Source organism: Scophthalmus maximus, chromosome 11 (genome assembly GCF_022379125.1).
Source record: "Scophthalmus maximus strain ysfricsl-2021 chromosome 11, ASM2237912v1, whole genome shotgun sequence".
Lineage (NCBI taxonomy): Eukaryota > Metazoa > Chordata > Actinopteri > Pleuronectiformes > Scophthalmidae > Scophthalmus > Scophthalmus maximus.
The window spans coordinates 20,293,129-20,315,000 of NC_061525.1; the positions used below are offsets into that span (position 1 = coordinate 20,293,129).

Below are 21,872 nucleotides of genomic sequence, written 5' to 3' on the forward strand. Positions count from 1 at the left end.
AGGAGCACAGAATCATGATATTTAAATTTAAGAAAATCTTCCTAAATATTCGCAAAGTCATAAATTTGAGCATCACTTTAAGTGAGAAAAGAAACTCAAATCCATGTCAGTATCTTTGATCAACTCAGACGTTTCTACAACTTTGTGTCTGTTTGTGATAAATGGACAGAAACTTTTTTGACAGTTGTTTCGATTTACGTCTGAGGACGACAACAAGAATGAGCTCGTTCATTGGTTCACCGCTCGCGCATGCGTATTGTCACATCTCTTAGAATTCCAAAGATGGCCGACAAAGATGAAATCTCATAGATTTTCTTTGATTTTACACATTTATAAAGCATTTAAATGCTGCGTATGACTTCAACCTGGGTCAGGGTTCCTTGTCATTGCAGACTAAATTGAACATCACACCACAACTTTTGAAGAACTTTTCAAAATGAACATTAAAAATGTGTTTAAACCTTTAGCTATAATGACCATCGCTTTAAAAAAAAATGTTTTTATTGAGGATAGAATTTTTTTTTCATCAATTAATACCTACATCTTTATAATGTCAACTTCGGTGCCTCTCCTCTTTTGCTTTTCCGCCTCGTTTTAATATCGGCCACTGTCAGAGGAAAGGGAAATCTCCTAATGCACCTATTACGTTGGTTGCCAACCGCCATTAAACTCAAAGAAGAAGAGTGTACAACCAATCACGTTGCATTGCAATTTGTTATCGCGATGTGGGCCTGCAACATGGCAACAACCATAGCTCGTTGTTTCCATCCTTTGAAGGCCGAAGTTAAAACACGGCTGCCAGGAGGGCGGAATAATTATTTCAGTGACTGTGACCCCGACCAGCGGAGTCCGAGCTGCAGGCGGAGAAGGAAGTGGGCACATCGGTCTGTCTAAGCATGAGCTCATCTGTTAATAATGTCTGGCGAGCATCTCGATCAATTTCACAGACTGCCGACCCCTTGCTGGGTGCATGTGTGCGTCCTGCTGTCTTCTGAGGGGAGGCACATCTCTAATCCACCGCAGACAGCAGCAGGTGGGGCCTGCATGCTGTGTTTGTGTGTGTGTGTGTGTGTGTGTGTGTGTGTGTGTGTGTGTGTACTGTCATCATTTAGCCCCCCTCGTTGACCACTGTCTGGGGGCTTTAGCAGGTTAACACCTGTTCGTGCCCTCATACTCATACACTGGGAACAAGATAAGATCAGCAAGTGCAGACTTTTATCAAACCACTTAAAAATCTAAAGTTTTAAAAATCTACATAAAAAAAAATATATGTATATATATCCCAAAATATTTGCTGCATAATGCCTCTATGAAAAGCAAAAAAATATATAAAACATTATCTAAGACACTAACATATATATATGGTTTAAACCAACATTCCTGTTTATTAATATCTTCACAGCTACTGTACATACAGTCATTTTTCCTAATTATTATTCATTTTTTAATCCTTGTGATTTACAAAAATATTTATAAAAGATTTTCAGTCAGAGATTGAAGTCAAAGGAGGTTTGTCTATTTATTGATTAGAGAACATTAACAGAATCAAATGTTTTTTTAATTTTGTGTTCAGTCACTATAGAATAAATATTACATGATAAATATTCAATTTTACTGATATTAGGTAACACATTCCTTAAGAAAGGAAATAGTTATGTAGGCACACAGGTGTATGGGCAGGCAGGCAGGCAGACACGCACACACACACACACACACACACACACACACGCACACTCGGAGCACACAAAATCATGCATGAATGCACATACAAGCTTTGTTATAACAAGTTGAGTGTGTGTGTGTGTGTGTGTGTGTGTCTGTGTGTGTGTGTGTGTCCGTGTGTATAGCGTGATACAGTAGCTTGCGCCCCACATCACCACCACCACCCGCCCCCACCTGCACCCCCACCACCCCATATGGCAGCAGACAGCAGTAGTAATCATGGAAGTGGAGCAACAGGCCTTGAGCCTCACTAATCCTCGGCCACACTCTGACACGTGCCACATTGATGCATATACCCACACTACACACACACACACACACACACACAAACACAGAATCTGAAAACACTTATATACAGATATAGAATAATATTGTTTTCATTACTGCATGTTCTCATACTAAAAACAGCGTCAAACACACACAAACACACACGCACATCTAGTGACTTGCAGCCCCCACGCAGCATGCACGTCCCACCATGCACCATCTCCCACTGTAGCCAGTTTGTGTTAAATTGCACACAAAACCTGCAGCACACAAGTGCATCACTCTGACAGAAACTCACCCAAAAAAAGCACGGTGCACTCGCACACTCAAACCGAGTCGCGCGTGTGCACTTTTCTGCGACACGTACACGCGCACAAAACCCCTTTAACTGTGACGCACAAGGAGACAGGGCCACAATGGTTCCCTTATTGTTAATTGGCCGTTTTAATCCCGAGGAATGCGTCTGATTAGTACCCGCCGGTGGGTCAGGATCTTGCTCAACACTCTGCCTCACAATGGACACGCTGTAACAGAGATCTGGGTGCAAGTACACACACAGCGGTGCATTCACAAACACACACTCGCACACGAACAATCGGCAGTACACACAAAGGAACACAATCGAGCATCGACATGTGTGTGTGCAGACACTCGGGGGCCACAGCGGCCTAACTTGCCCTCTGCATTGACGCACACTCATTGGCCCCACATGGTGCAATCAACACGCCACTTTACTTTGCAGAAGAGGCAAAAAAAAATCGGAATATTTGAATATTTAAGAGGCTTTTTGGGGAATTTCAAAATCACAATCAACTCTCGTTTCCACGTCACGGCACCTGTACATTAAGCTGCATGTGTCCACGTGTCGTCTTACCGGAGGAAGGCAGAGAAACGTGTTTGCGCGGTCGACGTCAAAACCTGGCAAGCTTCGCTAACGTGCTCACTAAAAGACATACAAAATTTAAGTTAAACATCAATCGCCTGCACGCCGGACCTTTGCAGCTGCAGTATTTCATTCAACAGAATTAGCTAAAAGGAAATCTTCCTCCATTGTGGAGCAAACGTTCAACGACAAAGTTGCACTGAGATTTACTCTGCTGCTGTGAAGGGAATCCTCTGACTGGGGAGGTTCTCTTTGACTTGATCAGAGTCTGTGGATGTTGGCATGACCGAGCCCTAATGGGGATGCTTAGTCCTAGATACAGTGGACGGCACGTGAATCACAGAGTTCACGTTTACAGCAGTCTGACATCTCTGCCTGCTACCAGTAAGAGAAGGATGGAAGGAATCAAGTGAGGGAAAAGATCGAGGCGAGAAAGAAGATCGTACGGTCAGACTGGTTACAGGTAGATAAGTAGGGTCTGTGCGCGTGTATGTGTGTGTGTGTGTGTGTGTGTGTGTGTGTGTGTGTGTGCGTGCGCGTGTGTTCCGTAGGAGGTCCAGGCAGGCTGCATCGCTGCTGACACACTGCTGCTGGTAAATCCAGCTTAGTGTGTCTAAAACAGGCCTACAAAATCTGCCACAGGGCCCCTAATGCTAGGGCCGCTGTCACCCTCAATCACTCACACACACCTAATCCCCACGCCGTGACCCAACACGTACACCCACACACCCACACACACACACACACACACACACAAATGGCCTGGCTACACGATGCTCTGGGCCCATTCAGCGAGGAAGGCAGTCCCAGTACCAGGGGACACCAGCCACAGGGTCAATGTTTCACAATGTGGTGGGGGGTTGGGGGGTTGGGGGGAAGGGGGTGACGGGGGAAGAGGAAGGGGAATGTGGAGTGGAGTGGGTATGAGGAGTTTGGGCTAGGAGGGTGTCGGACAGGTGGAGGTGGCCGTCGTGGTCAGGTGAAAGCAACAGACGAGGCGGTGGAAGGTCGCGATTTGGGGAAGGGACGTGCGACAGGGTTGGGAGATGGGAAGTGGTGTGAAGGGAGGGTCGAGGTAGAGAAGAAGAAGTCAAGAGTGGTTGAAGAGTTTCTTGTTCACAAGTTACATGAACTCAATGCTAAAAGAGAAACTTCAATGGTAACGGGTTTTGAATTATGTGCTGCAAAACGGTGACAGTTATGTTTCGAGGAGACAAGTTAAATTCACATAAAGATATTGTGACGTGGTTTTAAATGAACAGGGGCGACTTTACTTTACCACAAAGGTTCACCGGTCGACTTGAATTCAATCAGACTGCACCAAATTACACACCCTCATAAATATCAGTCCCCTAAATATGCCTGGTGGGTTTGTTACATCAACATCCATGAGTGATTCCCTGGGTAATCTGTCCTAAATAAATAAATAAATAAATAAATGAATGAATGAATGAATGAATGAATGAATAATCCTGGATCTGCCACAGAATCTAATGAGTTCTTTCTTGGCCCGTGTCCCATCCTTCCACCAAGTTTGGTGGGAATTCGCTCGGGAGTTTTTGTGTAACACAGCTGACACACAAACAAATAAACTTGAAAATGTTCAAATATCTAAACATTTTCCTCTGATGTGTGACAAGGCCTCAGACGTTTTGTCCCGTCGCGGGTGTAAACACAGTGACGTCTGTCCCGGCGTGGTGAACGCTCGATCGCTGGTACACTTGGATTGGAACACAGCCCTCGTTAATGTCACTCCTAAGTAGGGGTGGGCAATATCTGGAATATATTCGATGCATGAGATGTAATAAACTGACTATATAGCGCGAATACCGCGACCACAAATTGTCACGTAAAAATGTTGTAAAGGTGCCGGCATTAGACTTGCTTTGAAGTTTAAATTGTCCCAACAAAAACCATTAATGAATATAACGAAGATTAAATAATGTCTTAATACGGACATAGGTTGCAGGGACGACTAGAATCATCCCTCTGGTGTGATTCTATGCATCGCAGGGTTAAATTGTGCATCGATGGAGTGCTTTAGAGGAGATTTAAAAATATTGCGATATATATATATATATATATATATATATATATATCATGTATCGCGATATAAAGAAAATATATCACGATTTTATTTATAGGCCATATCCTCCAGCCCTACTCGTAAGTAATGTTTCCTACTGTGACGAGTCAAAAGTGTCTGCTGTCCCGCTGGCGATAAAAGCTGAGGCCAGAGGCCAACTGGTGGAAACCAGTTTCCACATGTACGAGCAGCACTTCTCCACCGAGCTGCGTGTCTACGTGTGGCCAACGTCAGCCACGACGCCACGACCGCCGCACTGATCCCCGCGACAGCACGGTGACATGGTCCGCTGATTGCTGCGCGGACGCATTAAACAGCTCTGCGTGTACAGGAGTGTGTGAGCCGTCGGGCTCACTGATTCGTCCATGAGTTCAAGACGACTGAGGCTCTCAAGCTCTCTCTCTCTTTCTTATTTCTCCCCCAGGTTATCCTGTGCGTGCAGCGGCCAGGCACGACGACGGAGAGACCCCCGGTTTCAAGTCACCCCTCGGAGCGCTGACCCGTCTGTCCAGAAATCTCTTTCGATCTTTGCAAAAGAAGGGCCAGTTAACGTCTGCCTGTATACCCTGTCCTTTCTGTGGATTAAACCTGCAAACAATCGCACACCATCTCCCATTGGCTTTGAGCTGCACTTGTGCACAACACAACCTCTCTTCCATCTCTGGCCAATGCGGTGAAGTGGACAAGAGACAAAAGAATTAAGTTAAGAGGCCTATCAATGTACCTCCGCGTCGTCTTGCTCTAGTAGCTTTAAGGGGACTAGCGGGGCTTTTTGCTGCTCTTGCTGAGAGCCACTGATACCTGCCTCTCAGCCTAAATCCCAATTATGTCTGCAAACACACGGAGGATTCACTATTCAACTATCCCCCCTCGACGTCTCCGAGGCGATAGGTCACACTGTTCTTGGTTTTTGAAGACCCAAAAATATTGGTTTTAGGTGTTTAAAGTTTTCTCTGTGGTGCTGATGATCACTTGCTAAGAGCTTCAGCCATCGCCATGTTTTTACAAGACGTACACTGAGCAGCGCCACTCGACACCTCAGTGACAAGACAGTTAGTACGCCAACTTCGGTAGAATAAGTTGACGAATTAGTTGACGAATACTGTTCACCTTGCAGGTAAGTAAGACTGTAAACACTTTCCTTAATGTTAAATAAAGAATTTGCGTTATAATATTGTTTTTTTATATATGTAATAAATACGTACATCATCAACAAGGCCCGGGACCCCCACTGACACCTCCCTTCCTTCCCCATGGACATTACACGTTATATTAACGTAATCCACCAAACTCGCATTTAACCGTCAGTGACCCCGATATTTATTGTAAATTTATTGTAAATAGTAGGAATTTTATTTAATTATCTTATTTTATTCTATTCTATATTCTTTTTCTAATTCTGTGTTGACTGCTACATGCACCTTAATAACACCAAAAAGAATTCCTCGTATGTAACCTGTTACCTACCTGGCATTAAAACTGATTCTGATTCTGATCAAGTTGAGAACATTTGATTTAGTGTCAGTCGTGCAAAGTGATTGAGCTGCGCGTACCGTCAGCATTTTATTATGACAAAGTGCTACCTGTGGTTTTAAATAAAATAAGAGTTGAAAAAAAAAACATTGCTGTTCTCCGTCATTTGAATGCGTCCATGTTTAATTGTAAATGAGTGTTTGTGTGTGTTTGTGTGTGTGTGTCTGTGTGTGTATTTAGAATAAGAAGAAATCCGCATCCTAAGATCGGTAGGTCAACGTGGTGGAAACTCAGTAACGGACACACACCCACACACAGACGCACACATAACAAGATGTCATGCCAAGATTGGCTGTCTGACACACACACACACACACACACACACACACACACACTAACACTAACACTAACACACACACGCGCACACCGGCGCGTACACAGAAGCAAAGACTCGGAAGTACTGTGGTTTACACGAGACAAAAATAGTTCTTCCCTAAATAGAAGATGTCATGCAGAAACTTTGAATTCTGTTGTGAAAAGAAATACTCAGAGGGGAGTTACAGGCAGAGACAACAGTGCCACCCAGTGGTCACATGAAGCCACGACACACGGACAGAAAACTGCTACAATCTGACTTCAGGTTATCGCCTCACTGATGCCACCTGCTGTTCAACAAGGGGAGTGTTGTTCAATCAGGACACGTTTGGCAAATAATCTAAAAGCATCTGAGAATATCAGTGAAAAAAGGTCAATAATCTTCCAAACTAAACTACAGACGCTTACAATTAATATTTTTCTGTTGTGTTTTATTACGACATCGCTCAGATGATTAATTTTATTGCATCTTTACAACGGTGGTGTTACAGAACATTCAGTGTTGAACAAGCTTCCATAATCTGAAGGTTCAGAATTTAAACATCACGTTCCTACAGCACATGTAATTAAAAGAAGCGCAAGGGGGAAAGTGTTTGATAAATTACTATGAATCAAACCTACGTCAGTTTCTTCTGGGACACAGGGTAAAGTGAGTGAGAAGGAATGCTAACATTGAAAATGTATGGTTATTAGAATCCGACTTCCGAAATTCCGGAAATGAAGTGAGTGTTTTACTTCATCCTGATATTTTAAGTGTGTTACTACACACAGTTACTGATGATCAGTGCATTATACCTCCATTCCTTTTTTCAGGGAATGAGCGGTGCTGCTGGATGTGTGGCTCTGTTGAACAGGTCAATATGTAAAGCGATGGCCCAACGGTGATTCGTGAATATAAATTTGACTCTAATATTATTGGCTGTGTCTTAAGCTTCAGTCCTAATTCCTTGTTCCTGGTTCCCTTTTCTGAGACCTGCGCCCTTGAGTGTGCCTGTGTACACTTGTTCTGACTAACAGTGTCGTTAACCTGACCTAAATCGAGTAAACTGACCACGAAACGCTGATGATGATTTGTGGTCCGATGCTTGTGAGGGCAACTTTACTCGCGTTCTGCTATGGCGACCAGGTGGACTTCTATCTCTGCCTCCGACAGCATCCTGCAGGAGGAGGGGGGAGGGGGGAGGGGGGGAGGCCGGCGACAGGGAAAAATAAAAGGAACATGAACTCTCAGATCAATTCAAAAAGGTTTTGAAGATTGAGATACTGTAGAAGAATTGTGGCATTGTGACAAAAAATAAAAAGGACTAACAATAAATGAATGTAAAAACTCTGTATACACGTAACACACATGGAATCCAGGGGCCGGTTGCACCAACTGGTCTTTACTAAGACTGGTCTTAACTAGGCCTGGTCTGAGCGATGTGCCAATAGACAACGATCACCGTGACTGATGATGGTCAGCGCAATCTCTGTTGGTTATTAATGAATGTTGAATTCAATTTGCCATCTCTCGCAGCTGTTTTTGAATGCCTGCCCTCGCTCCATGTGAGAGGAGCCAGGGAGCACAAGAGAGATGCTCATCACCTCGTTATTTTTTTACTTTGACCTTATTTACGACCCGTCTCTGGTGCAACTGGTTTAACTATGAGTCTGGACTTAGACTCGTCAAGTTACGACCGACTTGGCTTAAGACCAGCTGGTGCACCCGGCCCCGGAACACTGGTCGTCCCGTGTTGTGTCAGCCACGGCCAACGTGTGACTCAAGTTACCTGAACTTCGGCTTTTCTTTGGTGACCTCGCCGACCTCCAGCTCACTGGCCTTGAAGTCCAAAGACAGGACAGAGGACAGACAGGATATAGCCAACTGAAAAGACACAGGGGGGAGGGGCCTGATGAGCTTGTATACACACACAATAAATGCTCCTGTCATGTCGAACGTGATCTTCACTCCACCTGTACTGTCCTGTCGTGGGTCAGTTCGGCCTTTTTCTTAAGTTTCTTCTCCAGGTAAGTGTTGGCCTCTGTCTGCTTGGCGCCGACGGCCGTGGCCCTGAAGCCGCAGAAGTAGCCGGCCGGGTCACATTTTAACAGGACGGGTCCCTGCTGGGGGTCGAGGGCCACCATGATCATGCCTGGGAGGAGAGAGGGAAGGTAGAAACAAGAGGGAGGATGAGAGACGGTGAAAAATGTGAGGATTCAGAATGCAACAAAGGAAAGAGGCAAGTTTTGGAGTGAGATGAAATCAGACAGAAGGATGAACTGCTGAAAACTCACAGCAGGCGAGAGGTCGCATCTCAGCGTTCTGCGTGTAGACCTGGGAGATGTCCGCCAACCTGCGGATCAGCACGTCCGCTGGGATGTCATAGCCAAACTTATATTTCCACTCTCCGGCCTCCACCCGCGCCCGGTGAACCTGGGAGCGACTGTCCGCTGCACAGGGCGGAGGAGGCGGGAGCGTTAAAACACACAGCAGCATGTGCACTTTTGTTTTTTTTCTCATTTGTTCGACGACATGATGCCAAAGTATCACAGTGACTCGCACGGCGTCCGTGTCCGTGTCGGTCGCGTCCCCGCTGGATTGAACCCTCACCGTTGTGTCCGGTCATCACGCAGCCGATGCGAGGGCTGAGCTTGAACATGTTGGTCACAGTGGACGAGTCCAGCAGCTTGTCCTGCCGACGGCAGAAAAACACCAGGCGTACTCATATTTCAGCGTGCAGGAAAAATATCATGTAGGACAACAATATACAATCAGAGGGCATCAATAACGCTAAGCAGGGAGCTGTGGTGTAAATGAATAATTACTGACCTGGAAAGACATTGTTTGATATGGAAATCAGATGCAATAAAAGTATTTGTGAGCGTCTCGCGTAATCTTAGTGTAACAATACATGAATCATTACATAAATAACCAGGAACACCTCTGGACACACTAAGGCCAATTTAACGTCTTTGATTCAGAAGCTCCGACGGTGAAATTGGCTAAAAATTCAGATTCAGTCTTCCTCAATCAAAGTTTGCAAAAATATTAAAGCAGTATCCGGCTCACTGATGTGAGTATTTGCAGTATTACAGCCGAGGCGTTTGACCGACACCATGGGAGGTTATGTTTCCTCCCCGGTGCGTTCATTTGTTGGTCGGTTTGTTGTCGGCAGGATTACACCAAAAAACTACAGAGCAGATTCTCTCAAAAGCTACGGTAGGTGGAAGAATGGGACGTGGGCCAAGAAAGAACCCAATTCAGTTTGGCGTGGATCTACAGGATTTTTGATTTCCTACGATTTCTCAGAATTCCCAGAAGAAAAATAATCGGGGGACTGATATTTATGAGTGTGTGCAATTTGGTGCAGCCCGATTTGAACGGAAGGAGACTGCTGGTGGTGCTGCTGGTGGCATATGAGCTCTACTGACTAGTGAACTGACTGACATTCAGGATGTGTTTGTCAAGTCAGCACCACGCTGGCGTCATGACTCCGTTCGGCTTCACCGTTTCGCTTCAACTCTGACCAGCAGCAGCCGAGCGTGGGTGTGTGTGCGTGCGTGTGTGTGTGTGCGTGTGTGTAATGTCTCACAGGTATCTTCTTCTGTGTAACCACCACCACGCTGTCCGCGCCCCGTATCCCCACAGATGTCAGCCCGCTGTGGGAGATGGCTTTGAAGGCATATTCTGCAGAGGGACACCACACCACAGTGTTAGTGCAGCACAGAGAAAAGCTTGAACCACCTCACCGACAAAAACGTCAGCATCGTGGAGAGACGTTTTGAGGAACTACGATCTGCATGGATACAACGCATTAAACAAATGACGTAGCACATATTGTATCACTTAAAAACAAAACCACAACGTGACAAAACTTTAAGGGGGTGGGGGGGGGGGGCGACAAGTGAAGTGTAAACTTTAAGGTTTCATCGTTAGGCCAAATCCTCCCACAACGTCAACTCACACCCTTAAGCCACACGAACAATGTTTGACTGGAAATGGAAATATTCATATCAATGTCCTATATCAGCAACCGCTCCGACAGAAAGGAGCGGAGGAATCCGAGTCTCTTACCCACTTGGTAGAGTCGGCCCTCCGGCGAGAATATGGTGATGTGTCGGTCGAACCCTGCGTTTGAGCCGCGCGACATTTTCTCTCTCTTCCCCGGCGCGCGCGCACACACACACAGACACACACTCACACACACACACACACACACAACTCCTTGACCTCAGGTGAACTTGACAGCACGTATCTTCACAGCAGCCACCGGGACGTTATTCTCTCACTATATTGAAGAGGCAGATCGGAGGGATACAGCTCGTCTGTGCTGCTGCTGCTGCTGCTGCTGAACGACACGCAGGAGAATGGAGCCACTTCCCCCCGCGGACCTTTCACTTTCTCTTTCGGTTCTTGCGCCTCGCTCCGAGTGGTCGGATGATGATGGCAGCAATAAGGAAGTGGAGTGAGTTTACCAGTTAGACTGGCCCCTCTCTGCTCCCGGCCGGTCGACGGACGCGGTCCCGAAGCTGGAAGAGCACTGCTCTTGGAAGTGTGCGTAAAAGTTGGAGGGGGCGCGGGGGGACGGCTGCATGGACAGGAGCGCGCAGTCGACCCAGCACGTCCCTCTCTCTCTCTCTCTCTCCCTCTCTCTCTCTCTGTGTGTGTGTGTGTGTGTGTGTGTGTGTGTGTGTGTGTTGTCCCCTGCTGCCGCTTGGCCCCAGCACACTCGGCCCCATGTCCGGCCCCATGTCCGGCCGCAGGGTGGGCTTCTGCCTCAGCGACAAGAAGCGCAGGAGGATGAACCTGGACGCGTTTGCAGAGTTCTGTGCGTAAGTTGATTTGCTTTTTTTCTTTCTTCTACCTTTTTTTTTTTTTTTTTTTGTATTACATTTTTCTGTCTTCTCATAGTTGGTGGGGGGTGGGGGGTTATATATCCATAAGGGGCCAGAGCAAAATGATGGAATGTACTTCTATTTTAGTGACTTTTACAATACAGAAACGTTAAGGAATAACCAAAGTAAGGACAGTCAACACTGTCACTATCACCAACGCCTGGTGTACAATTATTCAGCAGCAGCAGTGGACGATTTTGTCCATACGATTCATTTTGAATGTCACACAGCAAGCGCAATTGTTTCAAGGTGCAGACAAACAATAACTTGTTTCGATTTAAATAATATAAATAAGTGGAGATTTTATTATTATTCTTCCCTGCAGGGCCCATGGAGTGGAAGTGGTGGAGGTTCGTGCCTTTTTTTAAATTTTTATTTATCCAGATATACATGGAATCAAGATGAGTGTGTGTGTGTGTGTGTGTGTGTGTGTGTGTGTGTGTGTGTGTAGTTTAAGTGTGACAGTAGTGACAGTAATCAGGGACACTTGTGTGCGCACACACACACACACACACACACACACACACACACACACAGGCGCCATATACAGATGTCCACAACTTTACTAATCCGTGTCACAGCCACCTGCCTCCACCTCTCAGGATGCGCTTGTGGCAAAACAAACAAACAGTGGCTACAAACAAACAGTGGCTGCCTGGTTGGACCTGCTCAGACATTACAACGCACCTGGATAACTGCACGAGCAACATTTTACTTCAGTGTGTGTGTGTGTGTGTGTGTGTGTGTGTGTGAGACAAGAGACAGGAGATGCCACCTTTATGGAGGCAGCACACAGCCTCAATCCATACAGCTTTTAACAGTGTTGACCTTGTTATTTTATGCAAACGTGCTGCTATGTAAAGAGTATTGATGCGTAAAAACTGCTGTGGTGTGTGTTGTGAAGTGGAGGCAGCGAGGGTCTGTGTGACCGAACACAAAAAGCACAAACATTTCCTTTTGTGCCCAAATTTGCATCTTAGATTTAGCATACCATTCATATACGTTTCTTAATCTGTGGCAGATTGACCTCACTCAGCCGCTGACGCCACAGGGCCCCTTCAATGTCATCGTTCACAAGCTGTCCGACGTCATCGTGGAGGCTGAGCACGACAGCCAATCGCAGCAGCTGCTCGCCAACTTCCAGGTAACGACGACGGGAGACGTCTTTCGTCCTTTGCTGCAGTTGATTCAGGGGCGATTGTCATGTCAGAGTCCTGGCTGGATTACAGGACACTGGGCAAAATTAGGGGAAAGAAGAATGCATGCAACTTCAGAAGATAGATCAATAGAGCATGGCCGATATGGATTATTGGATGGCCTATGCCGATACTAATATCAGGGAGTAAAAAAATTCAGATACAGATATATGTATTTTCTAAGATGTCGTTCTCAAACCCTCACGAAAAATAAATGTAATATGTCGATTTATCTATCTGCCTATAAAAAACACACAAAGACGACCAAATTTATAGAACTCGAAAATAATATAGAAAATAATCTTTCTGCGCGGTCAATTCTTTAAAATAAAAGTTTTTATATCTGAGCATATCAGCAAAAACAAAAACAATATATATATATATATATATATATATATATATATATATACATATGTATATGTATATATATATATGCCTGTGAAAGAATCATATCGACCGATTGATTTTTGCTAATGATCAGAAAATGCTCTGCTTCATGTGATAGGTGACCGTGACTCTTACGTTTCAGAGCTACGTGTCATCTCATCCCGGGACCGTTCTTCTCGACCCGCTGCCTGCGATGACCCAGCTGCTCGACCGCTTCGCCTCGTACGGGATCATGAGCAAGTTGCACAATTCGCTCCGAGGTGAACTGGACCTTCAGCAGTCGTGGTCACCGCGGTCAACCGTTGCAGAAATAGACGTTCACACCTGCCCCCCACCTGCATATTCATCTTTCTTTCTACAGACTGGCGTATCTGCAGTCCTCCTTACCTAGAGGTCCACAGCGCCGCGGACCTGTCCTCCATCGAGCAGACTGTGACGACTCGGGGCCTCAGCTTTCCTCTCAGTCAGTTCACTCCGTCTGCGGCCTTCCACTTTTCTGAGAACCTCCTTTATTTAGTTCCCATTAATGTATCTGTAATTGCTAATAGTGTGTATTTAATTGGCTTGACTATCTGTTTGTCTGTGAATGAAGCCTGAGAGTCAATCAGCTGAACTTCCTCTTTTTTTCCCCCCTTTGACCACAGTTTGCAAAACTAGAGTGGCACACGGTTCACTGTCCCATGAGGTAGAATGATTCCACGGTTTCACGGTTTCGTTTTTTTCTAGCTTTGCTCCGTGTTCACTCAACGTCTGTCCGATCCCCCGCGTCCCGCAGATGTCTCTGATCTTCAGCGCGGGCAGCCTGGCTGACATCCATCCTCCCTGCGTGCTCCAGAGCTTCGTCAACCACGGGGCCGTCCTGCACAAGGTCTTTGTGGTGGGAGACAAGTACTTCTGCGTAGAGAGACCCTCACTCAAGAACTTCCCCTCCGGCCCCTGTGGTCAGTCTGCAGTCATTCCCTTTAGCTCCTCGGTAGTTCCTTTCCTCCCCCCTCCCGCTTTGTCCTTTCTTGTCCTGTCCTGCCATGTCCCGCTGTGTCTTGTCTCCCGGTCCCATCTCACGCCACTATTGCCTTTCTCCGTTACCCGATTGTTTTTTGCTCCTCGCATCCACCGCCGTTCTGCTTTCCCTCTGCCTCCAGACAGGAAAACCATCTTCTTCAACAGTCATCAGGTGTCCAAGCCAGAGTCGAGCTCCGACCTCACGGCTGTGAGTATTAGAAACAAAAAAGGGCATTAAATTATGCAGAAATTCGATTAACATTTCTGGATGGAAATCTATCAGTGCAAGTACATCATTTTCAAATTAGAGAAAAATGCATCTTTCTCACACTGACATTCCCAAAACCATTTTATATGAAGTCAGACATCCTCACATAATGTAGAAAAAGCACATTTATTGGCTTTTAAATAGCGTCAAAGGACAGGGACATTCTATTTTGGTCAGATTTCAGTCCACTAGTCAGACTTTGACTTGCTGCTTTCAGACATGAACTGAAGTCCGGACAAGACACACATGTCCAAGTGAGCCCATGTGAGAATACAGGGGGAAAGTCTTTCCTGCTGGCGTGAACGCGTCGGACCCGGAACACTCAGAAAATCCGGCCTAATTTCTTTCCCCCTCCCATGTTCCTACCTCCAAGCTGGATGAGCAGATGCCGTGCTTGCCTCCTCCCAGCTCCCAGGCCGTGGCCGCCCTGGCCAGCGAGCTCCGGGTTCAGCTGGGCATGGCCCTGTTCGGCGTGGACGTCATCATCAACATACACACCCACACCCTTACCGTCATCGACATCAACATCTTCCCAGGTACTGCAAGCGGCGGCACTGGCGCACACACACACACACACACACACACACACACACACACACACACACACACACACACACACACACACACACACACACACACACACACACACGATGTGTGATGTTCCGGTTCCGTCTTCTCTCCAACAGGGTACGAGGGAGTGCCCCAGTTTTTCTCCTCACTTCTCAGCCACATCAAGTCAGTGTTAGACGCACAGACCTCCGCTCGCCCCCCGGCGAGCTTCTCCCCTCAGACAACACAGACTACAGGTGGTCCGTCTGCCGGCCTGTAAGCCGCCTCGGGAGGCCGTGTGCCTCATCAGCCTCCAAGCTTCTTCTTTTCTTTTTTTTTCTGACAAGTTGTTGATCATTTGTAACGTAGCTCTAATCAACACTAAAGTGATTCTCTTCTACAAGTCGACACACCAAGCGGACGACACACAGCGGTTTGAACCCCTCTCTTTTTATTGATTGACAGTTAGCATAGAAGAAGATACAGCAGGCACAAAATACAGCACTCTGATTGGCCGGTAATATTACAAATGATGTTTCTGTTCATTTCCTACATCTGTCGTCTTGCTTTTTTGTAAGATACATTTTGGTGGAAACATTTTGTACTTCTCTATAAAAAGAAATCTATAGTACATTCATTTTTTATTATTATTAATTTATTCCCAAGAGATCACACATCAACTCGCCTCTTCGGAATCGACAGCAACGAGCTCATCGATGATTTGTTGTCTATTACTAAGTTGTTGTTTAAATACACAAATGTATTGTAAATCTTGGCTGTGTAGAAAAGAAAAGAGAGATTATATTTGCTAGGTGAGAACGACACGATGCACTTTGATTAAATATTCATGAATACATGAAATTGTGAATTATTATTTAGAATTATTATTGCATTCATGTGTGCTGTAGTCTACGCTGTGTTATTGCAGTTTCTTGGGCCTCCAGTGGTGAAACCCTGTTAATTGTCCTGCACCTGCATGTGCATTTCTGCCCAGTGTCCTCTTGGGGGCGCCGTTGCTTCACATTGCCTATGACCTTGGCTTTAAGACCGTGACATTTAATATTTACACGAGTGACGCGACCGCCATGAAAAACGGTGAAGTAACACGACTTGAGCGTTTGGTAAAGTTACAGTTGCTGTTTTCACCGAACAACAACAAAATGGCTTTGAGCGCCTCCCTCTTCCCTCGGCTCCTTCCTTGGCTTGTTAAGATAAGAGTGCAAAGCTGACCGAGAACCTGAAGTGACACTTTTAGTCCTTGTAAGCCCTAAGTACATCACATCCTGTCGTCCCTCACACGGACCCACGCGCATGAACGTCTGACCTATGTGTTGCCGTGCAGAATTTACAATCTACCGTCCGTGTCACCGTGGTTGGTCGCAAACAGTCCTGGTTTTTTTTTAACAGTGCGTGAGCCAAATAAAACACAATCCTCGGCTTCTACTTCATCATCAGAGAAAGTTAAGAGGAAACAATGACGTCCTGCTGTAGAAATGTCAGAAATATATATTGTTAACAGTCAGAAGAGCAGGAACAGTTTACACATAGTTGTCAATTATTGCACAATATATATACTGAAATGCACATATTACTTATTGTAGGGAATCTGTTTCTCCCACCGAGAACACACCACAGAGGAGACTGCCAGTACTCATGACATCACATTTCAGAGACGGTGGTGTGCATCGTGGTTTTCGGCAATCCGCAGTGAAAATTAAACATTTGAATCAAAGTGCTGGATGCTGTGCGCCCGTGGCGGTTTTACAACTGACGTGAACATGTCACCCGTCGACCTCACAAACAGCGTTTACAGGTACAGAGACGGTGACACGAGTGATGGACACGACAAGCTTGATTCTCCAGAAATGGAAATCTCGAGCGACGGCCCTTTTCCCGGGCGATCTAAAAGCAGAGATGGAACAACGGTATGTACAGTTTCTACGAATGTTCATTTACAGATTCACATCCGACGGTGTTTTCTCTGAGTGCTGAAGGGACTTGAGGGCTATTCAGCGGAAATCGTGTGTGACTGTGACTGAGAATGCAACGAAAGGTTTTGTTAGCCTAGTGTGTGTGTTGTTGTTGTTGTTGTTGTTGTTGTACGTGTGTGTGCGAGAGACTTATCCCCTGCGAAGCTGTCTCAGCTCCGCAGCCACTTTGCGCAGCTCTGCTTCAATCTCCAGCAGCTCCTGTGAACAGAACACATGAGATTAACATGACTCAGACGTACAGAGCACACAGGGACACCGTAGATTACAGTCCAGGAAGTATACTCTAAATATAAAATGAACCATTCCTGGGGAAACAATAGTTTAGAGGGACAAACAGAAATAAATGTAACCTGTTAGAAATTGCACACTAACACTGTTTTGTAATCACCTGCTTCATATTTACATGTTCTGAAAACTATAGGAGATATAATTCTTCTCAATGACAATAATGGTAAATGTCAGGGAGAGTCAGAGAATGAAGGTGAACGACGCATCTCCTCTCAATAAAGTTAGAATACGGATGCGGAGCGCCGCCATGTTGCACTTTTGACCTCATTTGGAGCCAGAGTTTTTGCGCAGTAGTGATCGTATGTAGTGGAGACGTGGCACAGAGGTCCTGCCGATACACGCCTGTCGACCAATCACGAGTCAGTCTCAAGCCGTCAATCGAAACATTTCTACACGTATTTATAGCATCAAATAACGTACTGGAAAAATTAACAATTGAACACACGTATGTGTGATTAGAAATGGTCAGAAAACATCTTTGAGAATATTTCATCTATCATGTACTTTTACTTTTTAATTTGGTCCTTAAAATGCAGGAGATGGGGTTTATGACCTATTCTGCAGTCGGCCACCAGGGGGCGATCAAGAGGACTTGGCTTCACTTTTGAGAGCTGACATTACATCCATCTTTATTTGTTTACAATCTGTGATTGATAGTGAATAATATGATGTCAGCCTTTGTCCATTCTAACACAACGGAAAACGTACACGTACACTGGGCATGTTTGTGCCAGAGGAAACAGGAAGCAGTTTTGTTTTTGCTTATCTATACATTACTACGCAACCCCCGGAGATTTCAAACTGAAACAGGGCGAGCAGCATTTCCTAACTTCTCCATTTTAGTTGCTTGAAAGGCTCTGGAGTTGTGTCAAACTGGCAAAATCAATGCGCAACAGACCAATATGTTTTTACTCCCTAAATCCCAAACCTCTTGTTTTTCTTCCAAACACTTTTACGAATTTGAATTCTTACCTCCCCTTCGTCCTCTTCAGCATCACCCTCATCATCATCATCGTCTTCCTCCTCCTGGCCCTCTTCATCCTCCCGGACGTACTCGTCCTCATCGTCCTCCCCGTTTTCCTCCTCTTCCTCCTCGCCCTTGTACCGCTCCCGCTCAAACTGCCGCGTGGCCTCGTCGCTGGCCTTCTCCATCACTCTCTTTTGCTGAGGCTCCTTCACCTCCTCCTCCTTCTTCTTCACCTCATTCTCTGCTTTCTCATCAGGCTCCTTTTCTCCTTCTCCCTCCGCCTTTTCACTCTTCTCCTCCACCGACGGCGGCACGTCCTCCACCCCGTCCTCTTTCGTCCCGCCCTGCGTCTCGTCCTCCTCCTCCTCCTGCACCCGCTTCATCTTCCTCACGAGTTCGTCCAGCTCCTCCTGCTTCTCCTTCCGCTCCCTCTCCTGCTGTGGCACGTTCTTGCTGTCCTGCTCTTTGAAAAGCTCCTTTAGCTCCTTCTCCACTTTCTCCTTCTCCACCATCAGCTCCACTTCGTTCTTCTTCCTCTCCTCCATCTTTTGCTTCTCCACATCTTCCGCCGTTAGTCCTTTAGTCCCTTTGTCCTCCTCTTCCTTCTTATCTTCCCCCACTTCCGCCTCCTGCTCCGATCCAGAGCCCTTCTGGATCTCCCTCTCCTTCACAGCCTCGTATCGCTTCTTTTTCAGCTCTTTGAGCAGTTCTTTGAGCTCTTCGTCATTCCTCTCCTCCGTCCCTTTCTTGGTGATCTCTTCGGCCAGCAGCTCCTCGAGCTCCCTGGCTCTCTCCTCTTCATCGTCCCTCCCCGGGTCGTCGACTCGTGGCTTCTCCATCATCCTCTCTTTGGTCTCATCGTCCTCCGTCTCGTCGGCCCTCTTTTCGTCCGTCTTTGTCACGAGGGTGGTCAGGTCCCTCTGCTCCTTCTCCTCCTCATCCCTCTGCTCAAAGTTGCTCTCGTCGTCAGCCAAGTTGTACTCGTAACGATCGTTCCCGTGCTCCCTGTCTCTCTCTGCAACATTCAGAATGCAAGTCAGTGCCACACTCGTTGTGTTAAAATACCCATGTGCAATCAGGGATGAAGCCACAACCAAATAAACATTAACATTGAAATTCCAAGCAAACGAAAAACACGTCAGATTGTTTGAGAGTGATGTGGGGAAAATCCAGGGGTGTGTGCGTGTGTGTGTGTGTGTCAATTTGTGCGTACCATCGTCAGCCAACTGCTGCAGCTCCCTGAGCAGACCCTGATGTCTTTGCACATCGTCGAGTTCCTCTGCAAAGAAGGAAAAGACACGTCAGCAATTAGGCTGCATCCACACTAACAGTTTTCATTTTAAAGCTGTGCTTTAACGATGAAACGATGAAACGCATATCGCACGCACACTGGGTATGTGAAAGAGTAAAGTCAAGGGTTATCTTTTCTTGGACCGACAACAAGGTGGTATGCGTTTTCAATGTTTTTCAAGCACCGCTGGTAATCGACCTTTGACTGATGAGAACTAATCAGGAAGCAGTATGCGGGTCACTGCGTCATCCTTTCCAAACATCTCCATCTTTGCCCGTCCATACTACAACACTAAACCGTAGTAATGTGGATGTAGCCTTAGACAATTAGGACACATCGCTGAACCCAACGAAAGTAATGGTAACTTTACAAATGCAGACAATTCAGTATGAAACAGAAGAAATGTGTCAAAACATGATCTCTGGATTAGAGCTGTCGAAGATAATCAAACAGTTGTTTGATCTGTGTGTAAGGTCAAACGCTTGTCACCATTCCCAAGAGCCCTGGTTGACATCTTCGAATGTCCTGTTTCGCTCTACCAACAGTTCAAAAACATTGTTATTAATGTGCAAATATGTAAGGCAGAAAACTTATTTTCTGTTGAGTGACTGATATACTAAACATTTCATACTTTGTATGGTCAGATAATCAGAGACGTCACCTGCGAGCTGTGGACCACACGCATGTTGTGACCCGTCGTCGTTCAGCGTTTCCTGAATGATACATTCAACCTGGAGGCACAACACAAACCAACACACATAGTTAGTGGCCGAGTCATGAATAACGTATATTATGTGTACTGTTGCTGGATGAAATACACACGACCCGTTTCCGACCTTTGCATCTTTCAGGGGCGAGGTCACCGGCCGGCTTCCCACTGAGACACGAAACGAGGAGGGGAGAGACAGAAGAGAGAGAGTCATATAGCAAATTGAGTGTGAGGGAGAATGTGAATAAAAAATCAATATGTCCAGCATTCATGCTGCAGCAAAGACTGAGCCGACCCGGCCCAGAGGAGGAAACTAAGCAGAGGCTTGTCCAGCCGGGGGCGTGGGCGGAGCTGTTCCCTCATTAAGATTAGCAGTTATCTTGGTAGAGCGACACAGAAAAGAAGATTAACTCTCTTCGCTCTATCGCTCTCTCTGGGATGCAGATATTCCCGAAGGCCTTATCTCCCAGGTCGGTTCCCGCCGCCGCCTGCCACCACAGCATTAAAGGGACACTAAGCAGCGGCACCGGCACCGTGTCTCACGGAGGTACATCGGATCTCATAAGCACCTAAGTGTCAGTGTAGATCACAATCTGTGCTCGGCCCCTGAACCCCGACACGTTATTCTTTCAAAAGTTTCGGCTGAGGCACGAGACGTGATGCTGTTCAATTACTGCACCTTCATTTAACTCATGACTCCAAATGTCGGGCCCGAAACACGTTCAATTTAGAAAAGGTGCTTGTGTCTAGATGATGAAGAAATGAAGGCAAATTCTTTGCAAGAAAATTGCAAAAAACAAAACAATAAAATGCATGAGAAGTTTTAACTGTACAGTATTCTAGTGCTGTCAAGTGATTAAAAACATCCACCATTACCTTTCAGCTTCATTTCATCATGTTGTGTCTATGATTACACTAAAAACACGTTGACATTCTACAAAAACTGTGTTCATTTTAATGAAATCAGCGTATGTTTCACTCAATACACTCATTTATAATTGCATATAAAGATTTCCATCCATCTGGATTCAACATGTTGAGCATAAACTAATAAACTTATTGTGATTTCAAACAAATATGCTCTTTTGTTCTGGAATACATAAACCTGGTTCTTACAAATTTAAAACAAATGGGATTTATTGATTATAGATATATAAATCTGGGTTAACAATTAATAACTATTACAAAAATGTAATCTAAGTTTGACTGACAGATATGCATCACATTAAGTGTATTGGTTTGTTTGTGTTAAATCTAGGCCATCCAAATGGATGGGAATTTTATATGCAATTAAGACAAACACTAAATATTAGGCCTAAATATTTCTGTGAGTGTATTGGCACTAAATCTAGACTTAAAGCACGGCCACAGTTAATCATGCAGGTGCCATTAAGTCATTTCACCGACAGGACACGTGTAGAAGCTGTGAGATTGAATGTAAACCCCCATGCTCCGTTTCCCGCACGCAGCCGGATCGGCACCGATCAGAATCAATCACGGGACAAATAGATACTGTTGACCAGTGGTGAATCCCTCATACAGA

At 45.7% G+C, this 21,872-nt stretch overlaps 3 protein-coding genes across 6 annotated transcripts in view; 1 reads left to right on the forward strand and 2 right to left on the reverse strand.

Annotated features, from left to right (window-relative positions):
* Positions 1 to 7,216: 7,216 nt before the first annotated feature.
* LOC118299413 (proteasome subunit alpha type-6-like) lies at positions 7,217 to 11,164 on the reverse strand. The gene is made up of 7 exons (XM_035623105.2): positions 10,861 to 11,164; positions 10,379 to 10,473; positions 9,397 to 9,478; positions 9,081 to 9,236; positions 8,760 to 8,938; positions 8,576 to 8,670; positions 7,217 to 7,963 (listed from the first exon to the last, which is right to left on the reverse strand). Exons 1-7 carry the CDS (start codon positions 10,934 to 10,936, stop codon positions 7,906 to 7,908), a joined length of 741 nt encoding a protein of 246 aa, XP_035478998.1. The 5' UTR covers positions 10,937 to 11,164; the 3' UTR covers positions 7,217 to 7,905.
* Positions 11,165 to 11,355: 191 nt separating this feature from the next.
* LOC118299411 (inositol-tetrakisphosphate 1-kinase) lies at positions 11,356 to 15,944 on the forward strand. Of its 4 annotated transcripts, XM_047335652.1 has the most exons (11): positions 11,356 to 11,614; positions 12,007 to 12,031; positions 12,703 to 12,825; positions 13,407 to 13,524; positions 13,626 to 13,727; positions 13,909 to 13,949; positions 14,040 to 14,205; positions 14,407 to 14,474; positions 14,908 to 15,070; positions 15,221 to 15,286; positions 15,317 to 15,944. In XM_047335652.1, exons 1-11 carry the CDS (start codon positions 11,379 to 11,381, stop codon positions 15,361 to 15,363), a joined length of 1,155 nt encoding a protein of 384 aa, XP_047191608.1. In that variant the 5' UTR covers positions 11,356 to 11,378; the 3' UTR covers positions 15,364 to 15,944. The 4 variants fall into 4 exon arrangements, with proteins under 4 accessions (XP_047191608.1, XP_047191607.1, XP_047191609.1 ...); XM_047335651.1 differs by having other exon boundaries at positions 15,221 to 15,944; XM_035623102.2 differs by having other exon boundaries at positions 11,404 to 11,618; positions 15,221 to 15,944.
* Positions 15,514 to 21,872, reverse strand: part of LOC118299410 (DNA ligase 1) — an 8,846-nt gene continuing 2,487 nt past the window's right edge. Inside the window, exons 2-6 of the mRNA XM_035623101.2 lie at positions 20,457 to 20,497; positions 20,282 to 20,351; positions 19,543 to 19,608; positions 18,335 to 19,344; positions 15,514 to 17,272 (exon numbers count right to left, since the gene is read on the reverse strand). Coding sequence (XP_035478994.2) covers positions 17,204 to 17,272; positions 18,335 to 19,344; positions 19,543 to 19,608; positions 20,282 to 20,351; positions 20,457 to 20,497 — 1,256 coding nt within the window. The 3' untranslated portion in view covers positions 15,514 to 17,203. The remainder of the gene's footprint in view (positions 17,273 to 18,334; positions 19,345 to 19,542; positions 19,609 to 20,281; positions 20,352 to 20,456; positions 20,498 to 21,872) is intronic.

What these genes read in the sequence shown, in the direction of transcription:
- LOC118299413 (XM_035623105.2), bottom strand. Translation starts at nt 10,936, where the DNA reads ATGTCGCGCGGCTCAAACGCAGGGTTCGACCGACACATCACCATATTC. An exon ending in GGGCCGACTCTACCAAGTGG is followed by an intron (nt 10,474 to 10,860) that starts GTAAGAGACTCG and finishes GTCCCTCTGCAG; the next exon opens with AATATGCCTTCAAAGCCATC. An exon ending in CCCACGACAGGACAGTACAG is followed by an intron (nt 8,671 to 8,759) that starts GTGGAGTGAAGA and finishes GTGTCTTTTCAG; the next exon opens with TTGGCTATATCCTGTCTGTC.
- LOC118299411 (XM_047335651.1), top strand. Translation starts at nt 11,379, where the DNA reads ATGGACAGGAGCGCGCAGTCGACCCAGCACGTCCCTCTCTCTCTCTCT. An exon ending in GGACGCGTTTGCAGAGTTCT is followed by an intron (nt 11,615 to 12,006) that starts GTGCGTAAGTTG and finishes TCTTCCCTGCAG; the next exon opens with GGCCCATGGAGTGGAAGTGG. An exon ending in GTTGCACAATTCGCTCCGAG is followed by an intron (nt 13,525 to 13,625) that starts GTGAACTGGACC and finishes TTCTTTCTACAG; the next exon opens with ACTGGCGTATCTGCAGTCCT.